Source organism: Panthera pardus, unplaced genomic scaffold (genome assembly GCF_024362965.1).
Source record: "Panthera pardus isolate Hobbes unplaced genomic scaffold, ASM2436296v1 HiC_scaffold_12, whole genome shotgun sequence".
In the NCBI taxonomy this organism is placed as follows: Eukaryota; Metazoa; Chordata; class Mammalia; order Carnivora; family Felidae; genus Panthera; species Panthera pardus.
In genome coordinates, this window is record NW_026526677.1 from 95,143,323 (window position 1) to 95,169,958 (window position 26,636).

The 26,636-nt window shown below is 44.3% G+C and overlaps 1 protein-coding gene across 3 annotated transcripts in view; it reads right to left on the reverse strand.

The window, feature by feature from the left end:
• Window positions 1–26,636, reverse strand: part of JHY (junctional cadherin complex regulator) — a 59,975-nt gene that overhangs the window by 18,311 nt on the left and 15,028 nt on the right. For 2 of the 3 annotated variants that reach the window (XM_053900354.1, XM_019468842.2), the window contains exons 3-5: window positions 24,591–25,107; window positions 6,423–6,536; window positions 479–1,140 (exon numbers count right to left, since the gene is read on the reverse strand). In XM_053900354.1, coding sequence (XP_053756329.1) covers window positions 479–1,140; window positions 6,423–6,536; window positions 24,591–25,107 — 1,293 coding nt within the window. The remainder of the gene's footprint in view (window positions 1–478; window positions 1,141–6,422; window positions 6,537–24,590; window positions 25,108–26,636) is intronic. The other variant, XM_053900355.1, reaches the window with a different exon arrangement.

Here is a 26,636-nt window from a genome sequence, read left to right on the forward strand (position 1 = left end):
CCAGGCGCCCCTATAGAAGTGTTTCTTTATAACCAAAGCTTTTTAATGGTTGCGTGACATTAAATACCATCATTAACGTTTCCTTATTGTTGGATTATTGTTGTCATTTTGGTAAATGATGGTATTTGGGGGCATACCTATATTTCCTTAGGATAACCACGTTGGAGACCGTTTCCTCCAAACATTACTTGTAACCCTCAAAATATACTGATTTTTTTTTTTTTTTTTTTTAAATTGGGTCCTCTCTCCTCCCATCCCTCCAACCTCTGGCTTAACTACAGTGGGAAAAGTAGAGGAGACTGGGAGGAAGAAAAGAAATACCTCGCAAGTGGGCTATGTGAGGCAGAAATCAGAGCCAAGGACATTGCTAGGCGATGTTTTCCTCTCCCTTGACCGTCCCCATGACCCACACCTTCTCCTGTCTCCAGTGGTCTCTCATAGCTCCTCTAGGAAAAAGTTGGGAAAAGGGAATTCTTACCATAATATTTCTAAGTTCTTATATTTCGTCTCTGTGTAAATCTGCTTGGGTTGCTTCCTATTTGTGGTTGATCCATTAACATTTACTGTAGGAACAGACTGTGAGCCTTTCTGGCTCAGGGGCACTTGTCTCTTACTAAGCTCGTTTAGGTGGTTCAAGCCCACATTGGAAAGAGTGTGGATGTGTGGCTGCTGATGTGACGGTCTTTTCTCTTCTTGGCCTTCGTGTCCTCTTTGTTTGTGAACATCCGTCACTGACTGATATCCAGTAGAGTTGTTATACCATGACTTATCAGAAGCCTGCTGTGCTGGGCCAAGTTTGTTGGAGGTTACTTTGGGATCCCGGCTCCTAAGTGCACTTGAGTCTTGTAAATCATCATTCGGGGCATTCATAATTACAATTGTTTCGTGCTTTATTGAAGGATCAGTGGGCTTATTCTGGTTCGGTTGCTGTCTGGGAGTGCTATTCTGGTTTCCCTGACAGACAGCCAGCTCCTCAGTCACCAAAGACTTCAGGCCACGCTGGCGTCGGTGCTGTTTCCGGATCTTGTGCTTGGCTGGTTTTCTGGAAGGCTGCTGACCGTTGGTGGTTTCAGAAGATTGACGTCTCAGTAGGTTGTTTGATTTTGCACTTTCACAGTGAGACCAGTGTTCTTGGTGATTCTAAAAAGAGACCTTTGGTTAACGTAAAGCTAAATGATCAGCATGCTTCACAATTTATATTAGTATTTTCCAAATTGCCAGTTAAGACTTCTGGGAAGTGACCACAGAATCAAAAGGAGATTATGAATGGGGGGAGAGGGGGGACCTTTCCTAATTTCAGGATATGAGAGTGATTGAGTAATTCCTCTTGGCAGTTTCAGATTATGAATTTTCTAGAAAGAAGAAGAGAGCTTAGAATGGGCTTTATATTCAGGACTAGTCTTTGACTTCAAATGTAAAATGACGTATCACCACAGGGTGGGGAGGGGAAGGCACTTTACCTCTACAGGGCTGCATTACAAAGAAGGTGCAAATCTATACCAAAATATGCAAGTTTATTCTAACTAAGACGAATATTTTTAAACATCTTAACCAGAAGGGACATCAGTGATCTGCTTACCAACCGGGTACAAATCTAATAGGAGATACAATTTAGATGATCAGGTCTTCTTACTCATATGGGTCAGAAGCTAGAAATGACCTCTTCACCAGATGAAACAAATTAGATTTTATTCAGAGGATTATAAAGGAGGCCGCACTGTGATAGGACATCTGTGAAACCACAAGGGTTGTTTTGCTTCAGTTCCTTAATATAGCCTGTACTTAGGCAATCAAACATCTGGGGGAAATATTTCAATTTCAGAAAGGTCTTTATGCTTTTCAAAGTCTTGTAACAACAAAATGTACTCCTGGTATAATAGATACACTATGTAACTATATTGTGCTAAGCCATTTAGAAATATTTTCCAAGGAATAAAGCACTCATTACTTTGTGAAAAACTAGCAGAGTTAAGAGGCCTTTGGAAAAGAATGATTAAATGCTTAGTAAAAATAGTGAAGACCATATGCATCAGTGTGGAATATACCTGTGCCATATTTTTTCCTTTCTGAACACCTACTAAAAAATCTCTATGGCCTGTATCTATGCAATGTTAATTGAAAAATCTAAGTTACCTGGATCACTCGAGGGGGGGGAAACACCCTTTTTTTTTTGCTCAAATTGTTTAAGCTTGCTATGAACAATGATTAAATTATTGCAGTGAGTTCAACTTTTTTTTCACTTTTCTGATAGAATTACTAGGACATCCTGTTCTCTGTAATAATAAATGGCATTCTATTTCTAATGAAGTCTGCTTATAATGATTAGGTCGAGACTGTTAAATTTAACACAGTAATATACAATATTACTTTGCATGTCAGATTTTTAAGTCAGAATGGCTTATCTGAAATTTAGACTATGTTCTCCTCAGAATTTGAGCTTTCTGGAGGATTGGCCAGGCTCTGATTAGCTCGTCTAAACTTTACATTTTTACCTTTGGTACTCGAAAAAAGAAAAACTTCCTTTTTTTGTATTTCAGTTAAGAAAGGGGCACCTGGGTGGCTCAGTTGGTTAAGCATCTGACTTCGACTCTGGTTATGATCTCGTGGTTCATGAGTTTGAGCCCTGCATCGGGCTCGGTGCTGACCGCTCAGAGCCTGGAGCCTGCTTCGGATTCTGTGTCTTCCCCCCCCCCCCCCCCCCCCCGGCCCCAGCCTATCCCCTCTCAAAAATAAACATTAAAGAAAAACCGTTTTCCTTCCATGTGGTATATGGAGCTGCACGGGAGAAATGTGGGCACAGAGGCTCTGCAAATAGATAATCCAAGAGCATCGTTCCTTAAAGTGGACCCAGAAGAAAACGGCTATTTTACAGTCGTGTCAGTGTGTTAATGAAACACCGTGGCTCTTTTCATGGCTGTCATCCCTGTTTATGAAGGCAAAAAAGAAAAGTCACCTTTGCTATGATCTCTAAATATTTATTGATGCTGATGGTGTCACATAGAAGAGTATCTGTTCTGGGCGCCTGGGTGGCTCGGTCGGTTAAGCGTCTGACTCTTGATTTCCGGTTAAGCGTCTGACTCTCGATTTCAGCTCAGGTCATGATCTCCCAGTCGCGAGTGAGATCGAGCCCTGCGTTGGGCTCTGTGCTGACAGCGAGGAGCCTGCTTGGGAACATCCCTCTCTCTCTGCCCCTCCCTGGCTCACACTCTATCTCCGGCTCTCTTCCTCTCTCAAAATAAACAATTAAAAAGAAACTTGTCCAGCCTTTTCATTGCTAGAAAAATAAGCGAACAGGAATTCTTTCTGCTGCCATCCTAGTCCTCCCTCCTCATTCCCACCGACAAAGAGGGGGAAAAAAAAAAAGCTACCAAGAATTCTTTCTCTGGGGTCCCAGACCCAAAATCTTGGGTTACCACTTGCTTTTAATCATGTCCCACCTTTGCTGCTGACGATTCAGATTACAGTAGTACTCTTCATAGGGGGCTTTGTCAACAAGGCAGAGGACTCCTCATTTGAGGAAACTTCAATTGTCTCGAGTGTTAAATCCGCTATTATTCATGTGAGCGTAAGTGCCCAGAGATGGCATTTCAGTCCCCAGAAGGGAAGACATTTACGGGCTTGCTGTGATTTCTCTCACCTTGTGAGCAGGCTACTTGAGCTGTGTGGTTTCCTGAAGATTTATTTCCCTACAATTGAGGTGCCAGGTGTCACTTTTTAGGTCACAAGACCTGAGTTCCCTCAAGGTAATATACAAAGCCGTTCTCAGGCTATTTAATCTCCATCAGCGCTGAAATCCTCTATTTTATCCTGCTCTCAACGGGGTTCTTTTGTTACCAACACTCACAACCGGTCCATGCCACATGCACTCAGAATAACGGCTTAATGGCACTAGGGTTCCCTGGCCCACACACACCCACGTCCATTGGAACAGCGTTTGCGTCGGGGAATCCTGGTGCCTCACGCTGGGAGGATGATTTCTTAGTAAGATCCGCACTTCGTTATTAACGTTTGTTCATACCGTGCCATCCAAGGGTAGTTTGTCCCCAACCCCGCAAAAGGCAGCGTCTGGCTGTTTCTCTTTGGCGGCTTTCCTGTTGCTATGCCATAAGCAGAGAGGAGGATGCATGGTCGTCTTAACCAAAGGTTCATCTGCTTTAAAACAAAAGCTGTTCTTGTCCTTAGTGACCCCGATCGACCCTGGCGTCCTGAGGGTTGCGCCTGGGCTCCAGGGTCAGCTCTGACGTTGAGAAGTGTCTGTTGTGTTTATTAACAATGAAACGCAAATACTTTGAACTTGGGTTAGAAATTCCATCGGATAATAGTAAGAAAACTTAGAGCACACGTATTAACTGGCTCTAATTTATAGCATCAGGAAGGGAGGGTTCTGTGTTCAGATGAACAAAAGACGTCAAGAAGTCTTGACAGTATTGGAGCCCAAAGCAAAATAATAGGTCTTTGGGAAGGTGAGAAGTTACTTAGGATGTGATTACGAGGAACTTGACATTAACTAGTCAAAGATCCTACATACCCTGTCCTTCCTTTACCTAGAAAGTCAACAGTTATTTCATTATTTTTTAAATGTTTATTTTTGAGAGAGAGCTCTCCTGAACCATGAGATCATGAGCCAAAATCAAGAGCTGGATGCTTAACCAACTGAGCCACCCAGGCGTCCCAGTAGTTATTTTTTTTTTAAGTTTGTTTATTTTTGAGAGAGAGAGCTCTCATGCACATGAGTGGGGTAGGGGTGGGGGACAGAGAGAGAATCCCAAGCAGGCTCCGTGATGTCACCATGGAGCCTGATCTGGGGCTTGATCTCAGGATCCATGAGCTCATGACCTGAGCTGAAGTCAAGAGTCAGACGCTTAAATGACTGAGTCACCCAGGCGCCCCAAGAGTTATTTTAGAGTGGCAAGAAAGCAAATCTCCTATTTCATTTTTTTTTTTTTTGAAGCTTTACTTAATTGGAGAACTTTGCATTTTTTTCTATTGGTGACCTGTTCCATGCCTGGGAAAGGATCTTCTGCTATTGGGAATGTGCTCCCTCACACTAGTCAGCAAAGTACTGGGTCTAGTTCTGGATACACAATGGAACTGGGATTTGGAATACCCAGGAACATTCACAGGACAGCACAGAATGATTCAGGACAAGACCTATGTGGAAAGGTAGAGTGAAGAGGGATTAGTTGGTTTAAAGTAGAGACCTTAGGCACAAGTAGGATGCTTCCAAAGAAAATAATGATGATGGGGCATCTGGGTGGCTTAGTTGGTTAAGCATCCGACTTCAGCTCAGGTCATGATCTCGCTGTTTGTGGGTTTGAGCCCCGCATCGGGCTCTGGGCTGACAGCTGGGAGCCTGGAGCCTGCTTCGGATTCTGTGACTCCCTCTCTCTCTGTCCCCCGCCCCCCCCCCCCCCCCCGCTCAAAAAGAAACATTTAAAAAATTCAAAAAAAGAAAAAAAATGATTATGACGACCATCAGTTGTCAGTATTTTTAAAGTGAGGGTGCATAAATTTAAATTGTCTCGGGACCTTGTTTCCGGTGTCTTTTTCTTGAGATGTTCATGTCTCGGGTGCCATGGTCTTCCATCCAGAAAGAAGGCACTAGATTTGGGTAGTTGAAGAGGAAAAGGAAAGGCAGCCTGCAGCATTGGTATGCTGAACGCCTGACTGGCGTGTAGGATGCAGCAGGGAATTAACAAATCCTTTTGAAATGAACAAATCCTTTGGAAGCATCCCATGGGCCACTCCGTATTGCTGCCATGTTAGGTCTAACGGTCATGAGATGCTTGGCTCCTCTTTATCTTCATTCAGGAGTGGGTTATAAACAAATGAGTTCTGGGCCACCTGGGTGGCTCTGGGTTAAGTGTCTGACTTCGGCTCAGGTCATGATCTTGTGGTTGGTGGGTTCAAGCCCCACATTGGGCTCTCTGCTGTCAGCACAGAGCCCTCTTTGGATCCTCTGCCTGCCCCCCTCCCCCCAAAAAATAAACAAACCTCAAAAAAATAAAATAAACAAATGGTGGGAATGCAAGCTGGTGCAGCCACTCTGGAAAACAATATGGAGGTTCCTCAAAAAACTAAAAATAGAACTACCCTACGACCCAGCAATTGCAATTCTGCCCATCTGGGCAGAAATCAGTTTTACCTATGGTGGGTAACTATTCTCAGGCATAAGAATAGACCTGTAAATAGAGGTGCCTGGGTGGCTCAGTCGGTTAAGCATCTGACAGCTCAGAGCCTGGAGCCTGCTTTGGATCCTATGTCTCCCTCTCTGTGCCTCTCCCACTCGCACTCTCTTTCTCAAAATAAGAAACCTTAAAAAAAAAAAATACACCTGTAAGTAATAAGAAGTCAGTGGTGGATATTATTGATATTTAGCAGTAACCCTCGAAACCCATTTAAAATTCAGTCTAGCGAGTAACCTTTAACTGTTGGGCTCTTTGATGCCATTTGTCTACAGGATCAATGGCAGCGTTTTCAGTCTCTTTGGCATTCTGAATGGACGTCTTGTCGGTTACACTGATGGAGTAGGAGATCTAAGAGGGTAAAACAGAGAGAGCATGTTAACAAGTTTCTTCTTAGTCTTAGAGCCACGAGGCCCATCTGTGTAACCTAGAAAGAGACCCTGAAGGGCTGTGTTTTCTTTTCCGTTCAAGGATCTATCTCGGTCTTCAGGGACCTGGATTGTTCCTAAGGAAAATGGGAATAAATAACGTTTCCTCCTGTAGGCACGATGTGAGAATTGGTGCTTTGAGGTCAAACTACTATTTATTTTTTTTATTAAAAAACTTTTAAAAGTTATTTATTGAGAGAGCAAGAGTGGGGTAGGGGCAGAGAGAGAAGGGAGAGAGAATCGCAAGCAGGCTCTGCACTGTCAGCACAGACCTGATGTGGGGCTCGAACTCCCGAACCGTGAGATCATGGCCCGAGCTGAGATCAAGAGTTGGACGCTTAACCGACTGAGCCACCCAGACGCCCTGTACTTTAAATGTTTGATATATACTCAGGGGACCCAGTTTTCAAACAGTTACCTGAACTGAATGTAGCAACAAATGTCGAGTATATCAAATGAGATACTAATGTAGTGAAATAACGCTGTACTTGAAGATAGCGACAACAACAACAGAAATAACAATGTTCATTGGATGTGCATGGTGTGCTAGTGGCTGTCCTAAGCACTTAGCATATATTCTATCAGTTATAATATATTAAAGCTGATCAGGCATGTAACTATTAACTATTAACAGATGATCTGATTATCATCTCTCAGAGAGGTTAAGTAACTTGCCCAGAGTCAACAGCTAGTAAGTAGAGGCACCAAACAGTCTAATTCCAGAGCCTCATATTTTGCAATTTTGCTCAAGTAACTCACTTATTACAGATATCATCTTTGGGGCGCCTGGGTGGCTCAGTCGGTTGAGCGTCCAGCTTCAGCTCGGGTCACGGCTGGTGGGTTCGAGCCCCGTGTCGGGCTCTGTGCTGACAGCTCACAGCCCGGAGCCTGCTTCAGATTCTGTGTCTCCCTGTCTCTCTGCCCCTCCCCTGCCCATGTTCTGTCTCTCTCTCAAAAATGAATAAACGTTAAAAAAATTAAAAACGTAAAAACATAAAGAGCAATATCATCTTTGACTTGCAGAATTTGTAATGTTGGCACTTAGTGAATTTGAATGATGGAGAGTGAGCTTCTCGACTTTAGTCAGATGTTGGAATGACAAGATATCAGGCGACCCTGAAGTGATACAGTCTTAATGTTGGTAAAAGATTCTAGAGGTAATCCAGTATAACCATAGTACTTCTATACCATCCATTTGCTATTTAGACACATGCCCCAGGGGGCGCCTGCACAGCTCAGATGGTTGAGCATCCAACTCTTTTTTTTTTTTTTTTTTTAATGTTTATTTATTTTTGAGACAGAGACAGAGCATGGATGGGGGAGGGGCAGAGAGAGAGGGAGACACAGAATCCGAAGCAGGCTCCGGGCTCTGAGCTGTCAGCACAGAGCCTGACTCGTGGCTCGAACTCATGGGCCGCGAGATCATGACCCGAGCTGAAGTCGTCGGACGCTTAACGGACGGAGCCACCCAGGTGCCCTGAGGATCCAACTCTTGATTTCAGCTCAGGTCATGATCTCAGGGTCCTGGAATCGATCCCTGGGTCGGGCTCCCTCCTGAGTGTGCAGCCTGCTTGGGATTCTCTCCCCTTCCCTCTCCCCCCTCTGCTCTTCTCTCCTGCTCATGTGTGTGCACATGTGCACACACGCCCTCCCTCTCTCTCTCTCAAAATAAAATAAACACACGCCCGTCTGTGTCACTGTAGGTTTAAAGACCTTCTGTGGACTAAGGAGGGGAGAAGGCATAAGGTGGCTTGAGAATATTCCTTTTTTTCTGTAGGAGACCTGGTCCTCTTGACCATCCCATGGAGTAAAACACTAGCTCTCTTAATCCCTGTTTCGTGGATGGTGAACATACTGTCGCATCACTGAGCCACCCAGTTGCTATAAAATTTCTTCCTATGAGAGCAGAAATACATCTTCCTGTAATTTCTAGCCTGCTTCCTTCTGAAATAATGGAGTAAGTCAAACAAAATGAGACTGTTTGGCTCGTTCAGACGATGGCCCCAAATAATAGAAGCCGACTGTGATGCCTTTGCTATAAACCTCCTCTTATTCACGGGCGCAGTGGCGAGATTTCTTTGCCATTCGTCCTGGGACAGGCTACCCAGTTTGGGTTCCTTTGGCCACCGTGCCTGATGGCTCGTCAATGTCGAGCTTGCCCTTTCGAAACTGCTATAACTTTTAAATTTAGGTTTTGCATCTTATACTTGTTTTATTAAATTGTCCCCGGTGGGCTGCGTAGCGTGACGAGGAGCGAGCCGTGTAATGCTGGAAGAAGCATGGGGTTTAGGGTCCGTTGTGTGCGTTCACGTGTTCCCAGTCTCCTGCTGCTCCGTACTCCGCATACATGCAGAGTCAATACAGGGAAGAGCGGGAAATATTTGTTACATATTAATAAGTCAGCGTCTGACAGTAAAGATAACCTCATTCCTCAGGGCGCCTGTACTTAGAGGTTGATCTGAAAATGGGGAAAAATGAAAACAAAACTTGTTGATGCTCGAACCATCCTGGTAAATAACACGGAGCGACTTGTGCCGTTGGATCATGGAGATTTTTCTGATTACAAATGGGACTGATCAGATTTTGAAGGATTACCTACTCCTCGAAAGGAAAGCTTCTCAACACCATGAAACAGTGTAACTTGCACTGAGATAGTTAAGAAAGATGAATGCTGCCACCCAAGGTCAGGAACCACTGTGTCATGATGCCCATGTCTCCGTCCCTCTCATGGCACCGGTTCAAGAAACACAAGGGGATTATACAAGCACTCATTTAAAAGTAAAATCATCTCTTTCCTGGAGGAGAAATGAAGGCCAACAGAGTTTAAAAAAAAAAAAAAAGTTGGGGGGGGGGGTTGGCGCCTGGGTGGCTCAGTCGGTTAAGCGTCTGACTTTGGCTCAGGTCATGATCTCACAGTTCTTGAGTTCCAGCCCCTCGTGGGGCTCTGTGCTGACAGCTCAGAGCCCGGAACCTGCTTCCGATTCCGTGTCTCCCTCTCTCTCTCTGCCCCTCCCCAGCTCATGTTCTGTCTCTCCTTCAAAAACAAAGAAACATGAAAAAAATTGAAAAGAGTCTAAATAGGCTGCCTAAGCAGTCAAGGAAATAATCCTTTTTCCAACCTCAAACGAGCGACGTCTTGGGCAAAAACGTTATCTGGAGCCTGGGAGAAAAAGTTGGGTTGATCTCCTAGAGCCTCCACTAGGATGTTTGATTCCCTGGACTTCTGGGAAGGGGACTTGGTTTCGTTAACTCAGTTTTTCACTGGTGATATCGATGGTTTGACGACCAGTAATGGGATCCCCTACACGGCCTCTGGTAAAGAATTTACAAATTAAAAACGCATTGCCCTACGCTGCCTTCCCCAGAGAATGTGGGCTGCGTGATATTTCCATCCACACGCTGTTTCGGTGGACTCCGTGTCTGAATCACCCCAGCGAGAGACTCCGAGCACGTAAAGCATGCTTCTTTCTACGTTATCTCTTTGAAAGTGGAGTGGGACACAACCTCTGCCAGCTATTTTTTTTTTTTTTTGTGAACCATTCTATTAATACCAATCAAATCGAGAAAATGATCAAATGAAATTGCATTTTGAGCATCATAAGCTGCGTAATGTCTATTCTGTTAAATTGGGGCCTATAATTGCTTCTCTACTGAAAAGATACAACAAAGACAGCAATCATGGCATGTCATTATCCCAGACTAGAAAACCGGCCTTTGCTGGGAGGACTTCAAAGGCTTGTGGTTCTCGAATTGCATTTGGCTGCTATTGATGAAGCGCGGGCAATCCTGATTAGGTGTTTACACTGAGGTAAGGCGCAGAGCAGAGAGCCTGAGTGCCTGGGTCTAGAGCCATTAAAAAATTGTACATTATGTTCCTTGCTTTGAAGTGAGGGTTTGTAGGAAGGAAAGCAACTCAGATTGAGTACAGCTGAGCTAGACTGGGCTGCGGCTTCTCTCTCAAAGAAACTGGGCAGGTTCTCAGAGAGAATCGGCACCGCACAAAAAAGTTGAGGCTTTAACCAAGAGCGATATGTGAATTAGCGTATCTGCACGACACATGCTGAATTGTGTTTGCAAAGCGTATTATTAGCCTTAAATCCTGCAATCGCTGGATGTTTGGCTCCTTTATTCCTTGATGTTGTGTGTTTTTTTTTTAACTTTATGGGGAGCCCCACTATTAATTTGTTTCCTTGTTATTCCTTGGGGGTATTAACCAGCACGTGCCCAAATTAAAGCAGGTCAAGGAGTCTGATTTCTGAAATGTAGCGTTCGCCCGCCCTCACCCCAACACGTCTGCTTTTGAAACCCTCCCTTCGGTGCATGATCGCCGGATTCAATGAGCGTTTGTTAACTTGGCTGACGAGCGATCTGCTGTATTAATTCTGTCCTATTTCTCATACATTCTGCTCCGTGTCAGTCCCCACCCACTCACATGGGTGCTGCCACCTCTGTTCATACGTGGCCAGCAAAACAGGTGGAGGCGTGGCGGTCCAGAGAGCCTGCCGTGGTGGGGCTCCACCTCCGATACGTCGCACAGCTACTTGGATTGTCTGGGGACCTGTAGTAATTATTCAGCTGTTTAGAGACAATACACGTGAGATACTTTGGCTCCCGTGGGCCGCTTTCTCCGTGCCTGCCGATCACTTCCTAATGTATTTCACAAGTATGTGTTCAATAAGAATTTGAGGGCCTCGAGACCTCTGGATCTATTATTTTTTACATTCATTCTCCCTATAAGATACCGCGGCTTAAAAAACCTCTGAACTAATTATGCTAAGCCACCACTTTAAAAAACCCTTCAGTGGGGCGCCTGGGTGGCTCAGTGGGTTAAGCTACGACCTCAGCTCAGGTGTCATAATCTCATGGGTTATGAGTTCGAGCCCCATGTCAGGCTCTGCTCTGACAGTGTGGAGCCTGCTTGAGATATTCATTCTCTCTCTCTCTCTCTCTCTCTCTCTCTCTCTCAAAAAATAAACAAACTTAAAAAAACCTTCAGGGGTGCCTGGGTGGCTCAGTCGGTTAAATGTCCGACTTCGGCTCAGGTCATGATCTCACAGTTCACGGGTTCCGGTCCCGCTGGCTCTGTGCTGACAGCTCAGAGCCTGGAGCCTGCTTTGGATTCTGTCTCCTTCTCTCTCTGCCCCTCCCCACTTGTGCTCTCTCCCTCAAAAATAAAGAAATGAAACAAACAAACAAACAAACCTTCAGCACTTTTCCGTTGTCCTTAATCTTTAAAGGTTTGTAAGGCCCTGCATCCTATACTTCTTGGTCTTTTCACACCGTATTTTCTCAGTTCTATGGTTGGGCCACATGTACCATTATGTCTAGGTCCGCACATAGGCCATCCTTTGCTGAGAAACCCCTCTTCACCTGATTTATTCTGACCAATCCCATTCACTGTTCCTGTTCCAGCCTTGGCTGAAATATAACTTCCTCCAGGAAGCCCTCCTTGACTCCTCAGAGGTTACTTAACAATAGATGCACCTGAGCTTATGGCCTTGGCACTTTGTACTTTCCCTTTTGTAACAAGTCTTACCTTGGTCATTAGGTTCGTTTCTCTCACCTCCTTCATGACCTCTTTAAAACCATAATTTCCCCCCAGCCCCAAATTCACCGTTTCTCTGCTCTAGTTCTCTCCCTTGCACTGATTTATCTATTCTGTCTATTGTCCGTCTCCTCCTACTAGAAAGTTAGCCCCACGGTGGTTGGAATTTTTTGGAATTTGGTTCAGTGATGTATTCTAAGTACCTAAGACAATGCCTGACCCACCATAAGCTGGTAATAAATATAGGCAAATGAACGATGCAATTAACTGTTTTCAAGAATACGAAAGAGATTTTGTGTTCGATTAACCAGCAGCCTGAGTTCTATGTAACACAACTAAGAATATGGACGTGGGACCCCTGGATGACCACATCATTCAAATTGTTCCCTTACCAAAATCCTTCAATGATTCTACGTCGTGTAGAGGAAAAGATACTTCCTTAGCGCAGCATTCTAAATCTTGAGCATCTATTGGAATCACTTGGAGCGTTTATTAAAACATTGCTGGGGGCGGGGGAGGCGCCTGGGTGGCTCAGTGGGTTGAGTGTCTAATTCTTGGTTTCAGCTCAGGTCCTGATCTCAGGGTTGTGGGATGGAGCCCCGTGTCAGACTGTGCACTGAGCACAGAGCCTAAGATTTTCTCTCTCTCCCTCTCCCCCGCTTGTGTGTGCACTCTCTCCAAAATTAAAAAATAAAATAGATTCCTGGGCCTCGCCCCAGAGTTTCTGATTCAAGAAGTATAGGATGGGGCCCAAGAATTTGCACGTCTAATAAGTTCCCAGGCAATGCTGACGCTGATCTAGGGACCACATTCTGAAGCCCTTGCATTACAGTGCCCTACAAGGGCCTGCATGAAAGGCACCAGCCAGTTTCTCTGCCTAAATACCTACACTCCCATCCACGCAATCTAGTCCCATGCAACATGGAAGTATTCGTCGTCTCAATTTACTGGATTAAGTAATACCCTCTAGTCCTTCTTTAAGATATCCTGGGGCGCCTGGGTGGCTCAATCAGTTGAGCGTCCGACTTCAGCTCGGGTCATGATCTCATGGTCCGTGAGTTTGAGCCCCGCGTCGGGCTCTGTGCTGACAGCTCAGAGCCTGGAGCCCGCTTCCGATTCTGTGTCTCCCTCTCTCTCTGCCCCTCCCTTGCTCGCTCTCTCTTTCTCAAAAATAAACATTAGAAAAAACCAAAAAAGATATCCCAACTAATGCCCGCAGCCAGATGCCATGACTGGCCAGCTGCTCTCTAGGATGCCTTGGTATTTCTGTCTCCGGTAGTTGAACTGTATGTTTACCAGTTCTTTCTACATTTGTTTGCAAACCTGTTGATTTCTATTATACATGTTATTAAAATTATAAAATTCATGGGAAGGTCAGATTATTTGGAGAAATCTGTGTGTGAACAGAGAGTCGTTATTTTCATGAAAACTAAGCAAAATAATTTAGAATGACCCAGTAAAGCAAAAGGGAAAATGACAAGTAGGGCAGGGGGAAAGCTGTAAAAGATTATGGAAATGGTTATTAGCAAAATCAAAGATTATGTTCTTAGATCCTAGGCTTTTTAAGTTTTCCCTGTGCTTGTAAGAAATCCAAAGTATAAATCTTAGCTCTCAGACTGATTCAGGAAAGATGATGCAATACCCTGGCAGCATATGCACGGACAGAAGAGGCCTTGGCCCCTCTGTTAAAGGTTGGTGAATTAATGTATGTTTATATACTTTACACGAAAATCAACTATCTCAGATTATCATTTTTCATATCTGCTTTGACTGCTTTTTTTCTTAGGTTTATTTATTTATTTTGAGAGAGGCAGAGCAGGAGTGGGGAGGCGGAGGGGCAGAGAGAGAGAGAGAGAGAGAGAGAGAGAGAGAGAGAGAGAATCCCAACCAGGCTCTGCTAGGCCAGCCCAGAGCCCGACATGGGGCTTGAACTCATGAAACTGAGATCGTGAGCTGAGCCGAAATCCAGAGTAAGATGCTTGGGGTGCCTGGGTGGCTCCGTCGGTTAAGCATCCGACTTCAGCTCAGGTCATGATCTCACGGCTCGTGAGTTCGAGCCCCGTGTCAGGGTCTGTGCTGACGGCTCGGAGCCTGGAGCCTGCTTCAGATTCTGTGTCTTTCTCTCTGCCCCTCCCCTGCTCACACTCTCTCTCCCTCTCAAAAATAAACATTAAAAAAAAAAAAAAGAGTGAGATGCTTAACCAACTGAACCACCCAGGCACCCAAGCCACTTTGATTGACTGACCAAATATCATTCCTGACCTGTATCCTAGAGGTTCCCACTGTACTAGGGGGCTTCTACGTAAACAGCATCCTCTCAATGCTTTTCTAAAAAAATTTATTTTTAACATTTATTTATTTTTGAGAGACAGCACGAGTGGGGGTGGGGCAGAGAGAGAGGGAGACACAGAATCCTAAGCAGGCTCCAGGCTGTCAGCACAGAGCCCGACGCGGGGCTCGAACTCACGAACCGGGAGATCATGACCTGAGCCGAAGTCGGCCGCTCAACCGACGGAGCCACCCAGGCGGCCCAGCATCCTCTCATTGCTTTTACACCATTGCACTTCACTCCCTAGGCCTCAATGCTTTTTCCGCCCACCGCCACCTGCTACCTTCTGCTGCTTTGTAAAGAATCTGTTTAACGACTGCCTCTTCTGTGAAGCCCTCTCTGACTTCCCCTGCCAGACTTGTGCACTTTTTCTTCTATGTTCCTTCGGGGCCGTACGTGTCTCTACTACAGCAGCTGCTCCTTGGTACCCACTCTTTACTCTGTGGGCTTGCCACGGGGCCAGGAGGTCCTGAAGAGCAGATATACTGACAGCCGCAAAAGAACGGCTTCTTCCCGTTGCCACAGCTCCCGACCTTACCACAGAGCCACGCCGTATGGCCTGGGCAAGATGGCCCGGAAGGGTTGGGCACACCGGGCGCCTCTGTGCAAGCTGTCCTGAGGCACGATTACTCGTGTTACGATCACTTCTGGCTTTCGAAAGGGCATGCTTTCGTTACGTGGAAAGGCTCTCTTTTCGTGGATCCCTCCTCAGTCACATGGAGTTAATGGAGTGCCCCTCCATGGATCATACAACTGGTAGCCCAAGCCAGTGCTAAACAGCACGTGCGGAAAGACGCCTTAAGCAACACACTGGACAAAACCGTAAAGTTCAATTTAAATTATGCTGTCGTAAGTAAGTGTTCTTGTTGCGGTCGCACGGGGCAGAAGAAAAAAAAAAAAGGCCAATCAGTGAACGCACAGAGTACTTACGCTGTAGAAGAAACGTTTTTACCAGCATAAAGAGGTGAGACTCGAACATGCCATCAGACTGGAAGAATTCTCTAGAACGGGATTCTACGTTTCTAGCCAGGTGTGTTTAGAAAAAGATGATCATCATTTAAAGGTAAAGCCTGATTTTCTAGACAGCCAAACGTCTTGCTAAGGCTGAAACTATGGAAAAGGCAAGCAATGTATCACTTAACTCTTAATCTTCTCTAGTGGGAGACTAAGTTCAAATTAAATGTCAATAATAATAGACATGTAGGGCGACATGCCTGTGCAAGGCTTTCACACATAGTATCTCATTCGGTCATCCCAATAACCCTGAACCTGTGGTACAAGGCCGAGGCCTTTGAGCTGCATCGCAAGAGGGGGGTACAGTTTTCCTAAGCAAACAAGATAGGGAAGGGTTGTCCATCAGTGTGGCCAGAAACACAGGGGAGATGCTGGGTTCGGGGAGCCGCGAGCTCCCAGAAGATGCAAGGGGGAGGATGACAAAAAATAAATAAAAAGACTGAAGCAGCAGGAAGGGGCTGGGTCTCGGAGAGGGTGTGCGAGTCTGAGAGTCTGAGTCTGACCTACAACATGGCAAGTGTGAAGTGTCCCTCTGCCTGCCCGCTTTGCGGACGGTCTTCTGGGGGTCCTGCCGTCGACCGGGCTGGCAGGGCATTTACATGCTATCCTTTTAGCTACACTTTCTTATCCCACCTGAAGCCCCATCCCTTTCCTTTTGCGTCACTGTAACCTGAAAAAAGAAAACAATCTGTTTAGAAGCCGTGGCTTCGGAATGCCCGGTGTTGGTAACAGCTTCCCTCTGCTGAGTGTCTGCAGTGCGTCGGGGGCTTTGTATAACTTTTTTTCCAATAAGCCTCCAAGGCAGACGTTGACCCCACGTAATGGATGAAGAAGGTAAGGTTTAAAGAATCCCTTGCTCAGATGTCTAGGAAGTGCCACCACCTAGGACGTCGGGGGAGCCAGGATGTATAATCCATGATGGTCTGACTCCCAAACTAGCGCTTTGTGTTGGTTTTGTTTTTTTCTCCCATGACATCGTGTTGCCCCTACGGGAGAACGCTGCTCCCAAGGCGGGCACAGACCGAACGAAGCTGGTCCCCCCAGAGCCCCCGACGTTTTCCCTTTCCCGTCCGTCCAGGCCTCAACTTGGACGACGTCTCCGAGCCCTTCCCAAGAACCCAACCATCCCAGTTAGGCTCCCCCTCGTCATTTTATTAAGTAGCTATTCAGCATCCTCTGAGGCTTTTACTGGTGTTTGAAATTATTTTGTTACACGTTTCTTGCCTCTGTCACGTGACTGGAAGGTAAGCTCCTTGAAGACTAGGCTCTGTGTGTCTTGTTTTCTGTTACATGCCGAGCACAGCACCGAGCACATCGTTGGTGCTCATTAAAGGCGTGTGGGCTGACTGACCTGCTGTCGCAGCAAGAGCCACAAACGTACGTTGACCTTCAAAATGGGTAGTGGATACTTACAGGGCTTTATATTGGCTTCAAGGCTATGGGGCGACTGAATAACGTTTCTGTATTTGCACTTGAAAAGCATCTGTACTTTCTAAGGAAGGCCAGGAGACGAATAGCGTGTCTAAAGCTGTTCCTGCTGTTTTCCAGGCATGCTAGATTTCACCTTTATCAGTCTTCAGAGTCATTCTGGAATCAAGACACAAAGGTAGCTCCTTTTTCAAGACCCGACTTTCTTTTCATGATAGATCATACATGGGCTCAAATCCTGGTGCGTTTCCGGCAAACGCTGAACAAACCATGAATAAAAAAGTTAAGCCTTGAACACTCACCAGCAAAGCTCCTGGCTGACTGTGATCCTTAGGTGCCCTCTAGTGTGTGTGCGTTTTTATGTCAGTTCCTTGCTTTCCACGGCATGTGATAAAGATCTTCTCGTGCATTTCAAGGTGATTTCCAGTGCATTTTAATGTACGATCAGCAGATGTGTGAAAAATGGCACACACAAAAAATTGCGGAGCAATTGAATTGAAAAGTCGGTGGTTCTGAGTCATTATTTAAAAGCAGAGAATGCATTTTAGGTCACCCCCAAGCACTCGGGGGTGTATAGTTACAAGGGTTATTACAAGATGTTGTGTATTGTGGATCCATAGGCATGGTTCAAAAGAGAGCAGCTATCAAAGCATATAAAGGGAAAAGCTGTGCTCTCACTCTGTCCCCCGTCCACCCTCTGCAATTAACGCCCGCCAGTCCTATCAGGGTTTTTTATGCGTTCCGAACAAAACGTGTATCTTTATTCTTCCTCACTTTTTTTCCACTGTATGTGCCATTCTTCTACACCTTTACTTTCTCTGTTAATAAGCCCTGATAAGTTATCCATAAGAGGTCATGGAGAACATCCCCATTCTTTTTTTTTTTTTTTTTTTAACAGTTACAATGTCCTCTACTTTATGGATGTACTATAATTTCAGTATGCCCCAAATAGTAGACATTTGGGTATTAGAAATAAGGCTGAATGAATAATCCTATACACGATTTATTTAAAAACTGCACATACATAACTAGGAAAAATGCCTAGGAGTGGAATGTATTGGGTCAAATAAAAATAATCATTGCGGGGTGCCTCGGGAGCTCAGTCGGGTAAGTGTCCAACTCTTTTTTTTTTAATGTTTGTTTATTTTTGACAGAAAGAGAGAGACAGAGCATGAGTGGGGGAGGGGCAGAGAGAGAGGGAGACACAGAATTCGAAGCAGGCTTCAGGCCCTGAGCTGTCAGCAGCACAGAGCCTGACGTGGGGCTCGAACTCACAGACCGCAAGGTCGTGACCTGAGTCGAAGTCAGAAGCTCAACCGACTGAGCCACCCAGGCGCCTCTCTCTCTCTCTTTTTTTAATGTTTATTTATTTGTTTTGAGACAGCGTGCAAAAGGGGGAGGGGCAGAGAGAGGAGAGAGAGAATCCCAAGCAGGCCCTGTGCTGTCATCACAGAGCCCAGTGCGGGGCTTGATCCCGCGAACCATAAGACCATGACCTGAGGCAAAATGAAGAGTCAGACACTTAACAGACTGAGCCACCCAGGTGCCCCAGGTGTCCAACTCTTGATCTCAGCTCACATCTTGTTCTCAGGGTCGTGAGTCCAAGCCCCGCATTGGGCTCCATGCCGGTCACAGAGCCTACTTAAAAAAAAAAAAAAAAAATCATAATCATTGCTAACACTTGTGTAGTGTTTGCTATAAGCCAGGCGTTGATCTAAGCACACTCCCTATATTAACCCATTGATTTAATCTTCTTAATAATTCTGGGAGGAAAGTACTATTATTTATTTTTTTAAGGATGAGGAAACTGAGGCACATAGAGGTTAAGCCACCTGCCCATGGTCAGACAGCTAGCAGGTGTCAGTGCCAGCTGCCGTGGCTCAAAAGTCTATTAGCCATTATGCTTTACTTTTTCAAGGAGTAAATGTATTTGTATTTTAAATAGATATTAACAAAATGTCTTCCGTATCAATTATACTAATTTATTCTCTCACCAACTATTCTGTACTGTTTTGGCCTAAAGGCTGAGGCCTAATGACTGAGGTTGGGGATCTTTTCATGTTTCATAGATACAGGTATTAACTTTTCTGTGAATTATCTATTCCCGCCTTTGTGTATTTTTATATTGGGATTTTTTGGTCTTGATTTCTAGGAGCTCTTTATATATTGGAGATATTAGTGTTCCATCTATGATATGAATTAGAAGTATTTTTCTACTTTGTTCTTTATATTTTGACTTCCTTAGGCTTTTTCTCTGCAGAAGTTTTTGATATGTAGTCAAATTTCTCAGTCTTTTATAGATTTTGGACTGTGAACCATTCTGAGGTTATAGGAAAATTTTCTTGTTTTTTTTTTTTTCCACCTAGTATTTTTATGGTTTAATTTTTTCAATTAAATATTAGACCCATTTGGAATTTAGCTTGTTGTATGATATGAGGTATGGATATGACTTCATTTTTGCCCAGATGGCTACCCATTTGTTTTATCGAACAAGCCATCATTTCCTCACTGACTTGAGATCCTGCTTCGTCGAATCGTAGTATCATATCCTATACTCCCATATGCAATTTGGCTCTGTTTCTAGACTTTCTACCACTTTTTAATGTCTGTATATGCATTAAATGTTACCCTAGTATTTAATTATCGAGACTTTATAATACACTATGTGGTAGTAGTAGATTCTCTCAGGATTCTTTTTTTTTTAATTTTTAAAAAAATTAACGTTTATTCATTTTGAGAGCGGGAGGGGCAGAGAGAGAGGGAGACGCAGAATCCGAAGCAGGCTCCAGGCTCTGAGCTGTCAGCAGAGAGCCCAACGTGGGGCTCGAACCGACAAACTGTGAGACCATGACCTGAGCTGAAGTCGGACGCTCAGCCCACTGAGCCACCCAGGCGCCCCTCTCGCATGATTCTTAATTTCCAGAGCTTTCTTTATTATTCCTGGTTTTAGATTTCATCTGAACTTAATCAGCTTTTTTTGGAGTTTTGTTTTTTAAAAAAACAGTTGACTTCTTTAAATGTAAATTTCTTAGATTTACTTTCTTTTTTAAAAAAAAAAATTTAATGTTTATTTATTTACTTGAGAGAGACAGAGACAGAGTGTAAGCAGGGGAGGGGCAGAAAGAGAGGGAGACACAGAATGTGAAGCAGGCTCCAGGCTCTGAGCTGTCAGCACAGAGCCCGAAGCAGGGCTCGAACTCAAAAACTATGAGATCACGAGCCGAGCTGAAGTTGGATGCTTACCCAACTGAGCCACCCAGGTGCCCCTTAGATTTACTATCAAATCTTCCCAAATACAATACACTACTTAAGACCCTGTATTACTCAACTGGGCAGGGATGCTTGCAACAATAAAATGTATTAAGAAGCTGGTTTCCTTGGCTGTGTAATGGCAATTGACATTAAGTCATTCATTTGGCAACAGGTGTCATTTGTCCTTTCAGTATTTCTAGTTGTAAGACACTTGTCATCTTTTTCAAAGAAATTAGGAGGAGACAATAGATTTTCAAATATGAAAACCTTCCAGATAGATGCTGCTTAATCCCAAACAGTAACTTCCGCACCTGCCACCCCCAATACTTAACCTCCTGCTCCCAAACCCACAGAACAATCCTATCGGCCATTGAAAACATCAATGCTCTGTGGGTACTCACGTACCCAACTTTGACTTTGGGTCTCTGGAAACCCCTGTATGCGCTTTATGTGTGGTCCAGCAGCCTTGACATCACCTGGGAATTTGTTCGAAATGAACACTCTTAATTAAGTCTCGCCTCGGACCTACTCGATCGAAATCTGCATTTTAACAAGATCCTGAGGTGGCTCATTAGTGCCTTCGAAAAGTTTGAGGGGAAAAAAAGATCCATGGTTCTCAGTGGGCCTGATAGCAGAAGTGGCATCACTCAGAACCATGTAGAAAATTCAAATTCTTGGGTCCCACCCTATGCCTACTACATCAGAAACCCTAGGTTAGGTCCAGCTGTCTGTCTTAATAAACCCTCCAGTTGGCTCTGATGCACACTAACGTTTGGGAACCACTGTTGTTGTTTTGAATGTTTGTTTATTTATTTTGCAAGAGAGTGGGGCAGAGAGAGAGAGGCGAGGAGAGAGAGAATCCCAAGCAGGCTCTGCCCTGTCAGTGCAGAGCCTGATGCGGGGCTCGATCTCACGAACCGGGAGATCATGACGTGAGCCAAAATCAAGATGTCAGATGCTTAACTAACTGAGCCACCCAGGTGCCCCTGAACCACTCCGTTAGATCAAGGATTCTCTCAATCTTGGCTAAATATTAGAATCACTTGGGGAGCTTTGAAAGAAAAATACCGGCTCTCAGGATCTTACCCCGAGATGTCAGTTGGTCTGGGGGAAGCCAAGAATCATTTTACAATTCGTTTCTCAGGTGAATCTAATATCCAGTGAGGCTTTCTAACCACTGCTCTGGAAATACTATTTCCCCCTCAAATAAACTTTATACTGAAGAGAATAAGTTTGGAGGTGATGGAAGAGATTCAGTTTTCATTTCCCATATATTTACTGAGACCTTGTAGTATGTTAGGCTCATTACCACGAAGATTAAAAATAACTACAAAGTGGGGCGCCTGGGTGGCTCAGTCGATTAAGCATCCAACTTCAGCTCAGGTCATGATCTCACGGTTCCTGGGTTCGAGCCCCACATCGGGCTGTGCACTGACAGTATGGAGCCTGCTTGAGATTCTCTCTCTGTCTCCCTCTCTCTCTCCCTGCTCCACCCCTGCTCACGCTCGCTCTCTCTCTCTCTCTCTCTCTCTCAAAATAAATAAATAAGCTAAAAAAAAAGATAAGTCCAAAGCATAGTTCTTGCCCATAAGGGAACTTTTAATCTCTACTGGCAGAAAGACCTGCACATATTTCATATATAGATAATGAAAGGAATACGTCATTCTATGCTATTGACTATAATTCAGTAAAACAAGTTACACGTATCATATCACTGTTAGGTCAAACTGATTTTTAGCCTGTTTATTTTTAAATTGCTACCTTTTTTTTTTTTTTTAAATGGACTAAGATGAAGGAAATATATGTTGGGAAATGATGAAGAAACACTTTCGATTATAATTATAAATAAGCCCTTCAACATTTAAACCTGGACCAAGTGGCAGACAAGGTCAATGGCCACTTCAAAGACTAATTCATGAGCTTAAAGATTGAGCGGGCCAAAAATGCTTTGAAGCTTCCTCACTGGCATAACACAGAATTATGCTGTGGAATCACTGACAGTCAATTCACCCCAATGTTGTCTGTAAATTAAGTTACAACTACTAAGAAAAATTACCAATTAAGAAATCAGCAGTTAGGGGCGCCTGGGTGGCTCAGTCGGTTGAGCATCCGACTTCGGCTCAGGTCATGATCTCGCTGCTTGAGGGTTCGAGCCCCGTGTCGGACTCTGTGCTGACAGCTCAGAGCCTGGAGCCCGTTTCAGATTCTGTGTCTCCCTCTTTCTCTGACCCTCCTCTGTTCATGCTCTCTCTCTCTCTCTGTCTCAAAAATAAATGTTAAGAAAAAAAAAAAAATCAGTAATTAAAGAGTTTATAATAAAGCTATTTTCACTTTTATTAGTAGACATATAACTGTTTCCTTTGGCTTCATTATTTGCCTCTCCTAGATTGGCTTCTTTGGAGAACACATTTAAAAATAAATGAAAAATATTGTTCTTGTCTGGGGGAAATTACTGGCTAAGCATTTTTCACAGATACTGGACTGTTGAATTTATATTAAAAAATTTTTTAAAAATTGTTTAATGTTTACTTATCTTTGATAGAGAGAGAGAGAGAGAGAGTGCAAGTGGCAGAGGGGCAGAGAGAGAGGGAGACACAGAATCCGAAGCAGGCTCCAGGCTCTGAGCTGTCAGCACAGAGCCTGACGTGGGGCTTGAACTCATGACCTGAACCAAAGTCAGACGGTTAACCAACTGAGCCACCCAGGCACCCCTATTTATATTTTTAAATGGGCAACGAAGCAAACTTCACAATTCCACCTAAGTTTCATAAAAATTACGTTAACATCTAAAATTGGGTCAAAATTGAATTCCGCTAAGTGTTTTGATAATTCAGCTGAATATAGTACATCCATTCCTTTGCTTTATTATTAGTTACCAAGGCAAGGATGTGACCCTAATCCTTTAAGACTATAAAAGGATTTTCTGAATTAAGGGAAAATCTCAAATGTTCATCTACCTCATCTCTCTTGTTCTATCAAAAAAAAAAAAAAAGAAGGGAAAAGATAAGCTACAGGTTAGAACAGGTTAGAGCACTTTAAATAATACCAGTTTGAATCTGGAATGCGTTTAAGGGCATCCTCATTTAATAACCTTTCCTTCTTATTTGAAAATGATTCCACATTAGTCGGTAATGAATTTCAAGCTATTTCCCCAATAAGGAAGGTAGATATACTGATCCGGCCCTTCTTTTCTTTCTTAACAATTTTAAAAAATTTATTTTTGAGAGAGAGAGGAGGGAGAGGGCTCGCAAGCAGGGTAGGGGCAGAGAGAAGGAGACACAGAATCCGAAGCAGGCTCCAGGCTCTGTGTCAGCACAGAACCTGACGTGGGGCTCAAACCCACGAGCCGTGAGGTCATGACCTGAGCCGAAGACTGGCGCTTAACCGACTGAGCCACCCAGGCGCCCCAGACCTTCTTTTCTTACATCCACAGACACGTCCACCAGGAGGTGGGCTGATAGGATGGTTATGAGTGCCCATGAAATAGATTTTGAATCCATCGTCTGGGATAGAATTTATTCTAGAAATGATCAGATGAGGAAGGGGGGGGGGTATTTATTCCACTTTTATAATGGAGAAACTAAAGTTTAATTATATCATCTGCACAGAATAAAGGAAGGTGTAGTGATTATCAATCATGGTTGGAAAGGTAATAAAATCATCTGGAGGATTAAAAACGATGACCAAACCACCAGATGTTGTACCCCGCCCCTCTCCCACTACCACACAATATGTATCTAAAATCTAAGTTGAGAATGACTTGTGTACGTGAGTTGCTGTTTCTGATGTGAGTTTGTCACGTCACCTCCGTCGTATTGGGCATTTAAGAGGGTTGAAAACCAGGCAACCAGCACAGGGAACCATACGTTCAGTCCTCTATTTTATCTAATGGAATAGGCAGTTAAAAAAAAAAATCTGCATTTGGGGTGCCTGGATGGCTTAGTCGGTTAAGCGTCCAGCTTCAGCTCAGGTCATGATCTCACAGCTCGTGAGTTCAAGCCCCGCGTCAGGCTCTGTCCTGACAGCTCAGGGCCTGGAGCCTGCTTGGGATTCTGTGTTTCCCTCTCTCTCTCTCTTTCTCTGCCCCTCCCCTGCTCGCACTCTGTCTCTGTATCTCTCTCTCAAAAATAAACATTAAAAAAAATTTCTTTTTAAATTCTGTTTCCTTGAATGGAGATATTTTGGATATAATTGAATTATTATAGCATTGTAAGCCATTGATGGCTTTGATTTTGCTCTTAAGAATTAGTGGACTAACTCCCCTGATGCCTCAAAGAAGAGCAAGGACATTTGTCTTAGCCATGTGGTTACAATGACATCACCATCTCAAAGGAAGTCGTCTCCAGCCATTTCAAACAAGGGCAAATCCCAGTCTAGGGCTGGGAAGAGAGAAAGGAGCACTTACATACCTGTTCTGAGAGAATGTCCCCCCTTTTTTTATTGTGAAGCTGAAGATACGAGTCCGTTTTAGGAGTAGGTAATCCCAGAGTCAGCTTGTTTTTTTCCACAAAATATTGTTTGGACTTCCTTCGCCGCCGGCCACGTGATCCTGGCAGAAAAACCTCATTATGTGAACTTGAACTCTTCAAGCACGGAGAGAGCTTGCTGGACTTCTCCAGATCACGGTCGCTCAGCTCCGAAGATGGCTGGCTGTGATGGGTGCCGCGCTCATAGTTCGGGCTTAAAAATTCACTGCCAAGTAAGGAGGCAACGCTCTGTGGGCTCCTCTTCTGTTCCGCCTTTCCCCCAGGGAGTTCCATGGACGTCTCCTTGGAGGGGTACAGTGGATCTGAAGTCAGATTTTCAGTCGAGCTGTCTACAGACTCTGGCAGTGCTTCCACAGTCAAGAACTTCCTCTCCTCTTTCTTACTCTTCCAGTTTGGGTCGTATCGCAGGTCTGAATATTTATCCTCTACCGGCTGTTGGCTGCCCAAAGCAGAAGGAAAATGTCAAGTCTTTCATCAAAATGAACTTACTCGTTATATTTAGTTGATTATCCTACTTAAATCTTTCTCCTATAATTTTCCTCTTTACTATCTTTTTTGTTTTTAATGTTTATTTATTTGCTTTGAGAGAGGCGGGGAGAGGGTGTGCACATGTGGGAGGGATAGGGAGAGGGAGGGAGAGAGAGAATCCCAAGCTGGTTCTGCACTGTCTGTGCAGAGCCCAGTGTAGGGCTCGTTCTCACAAACCATGAGATCTTGACCTGAGCTGTAATCGAGAGTCAGATGCTTAACCTACTGAGCCATTCTTTTGCTATCTATACGTTCAAGACCTATCTGAGGCTCAGATTAGGTTTACACGCTGTACCTAAGGACGAAAGGTCTTAATTACCCCAGTTCATTAAATTACAGAATAAAAGTGGGGGATAGTTAATTTATAAATGCCAGAAAAACAGCTGAAAAATAAATGTCAGTGACTCACTGGTTTAAGGGAGGCTATTATGCACACCTTAAGTGCTTCGGCTAATGAAGATAACATTGATTTCACGTTTTGGCTGGTGACATACACATTTGACTGCTTATCTAGGAAGAAAATGTTGTAGCTGCCTGGATGCTATTTTCCTCGGTCTGCGCCTTTTGTGAGGGAAAGCAAGATTCGTCTCAACTGAATACCCGCGTAGGTTCATCCTCCTGTAAAGCGATTTTACTTTTCACTTTGTCTTTGTAGGTTTTATCAGATGCGCTACAGAAAGATCCCCAAATGTCGAGAATCCGAACTCATCCTCAGTTCATATTCTTTTCGTTGGTCGGATCGATGCACACAGAGCAGCAGACAGGTCAGCATGTGCTTTAAGCTGTAGGACAGCCCTGTTTCAGCCAAAGGTTAAACGTAGGGTCCTGCCTTAGGGACACGGGCCAGTCCATAATCCGTGCATATGACCCCAAATAAAGTCTTCCCTTTTCCTCCTGACAGTCTCAATTTGTAAAGCACCTCCCGGTCTTAACCAAAAAAGAAAAAAAAAAAAAAAATGCTGGTAATATGGCATATTTAATGGCCCCTTTGATCTTCAAAAGCTAAATGGGGGAGATTTTCCTTCCTTGAGTACGGTACTCGCAATCCTCTAATCAAAAAGAAAATGTAAATCACCTAGGCTTTTTATGCTACTTGATATTCCCGTTTACAGAGGACGTAATTCTATGCTGGGTAAACAGACTAATGGTGCCCCTACGGCTAATTTACTTCTCTTAACGTGGACCTAGATTTCTTTTGCTTCGATGTAAGGCAAAAATTAGGGCAACACCACAAAACTCCCATGCCTTGCTAAACCATCATTTTGAATTTGGGGTTCACGTATTAAGACGGAGAACTTCTTGGAGTTGGTTGCTTTTCTTTCTCCGCCCAGGGAAGCGAAATGATAAACTCTTCCAGCAAAATGCCTGAAGGGAGATTGCGCCCACGTGTCGGGAAGCCGGACACCCGGTTGTGCAGCTTAGCCAACCCCCTAGGCAGCA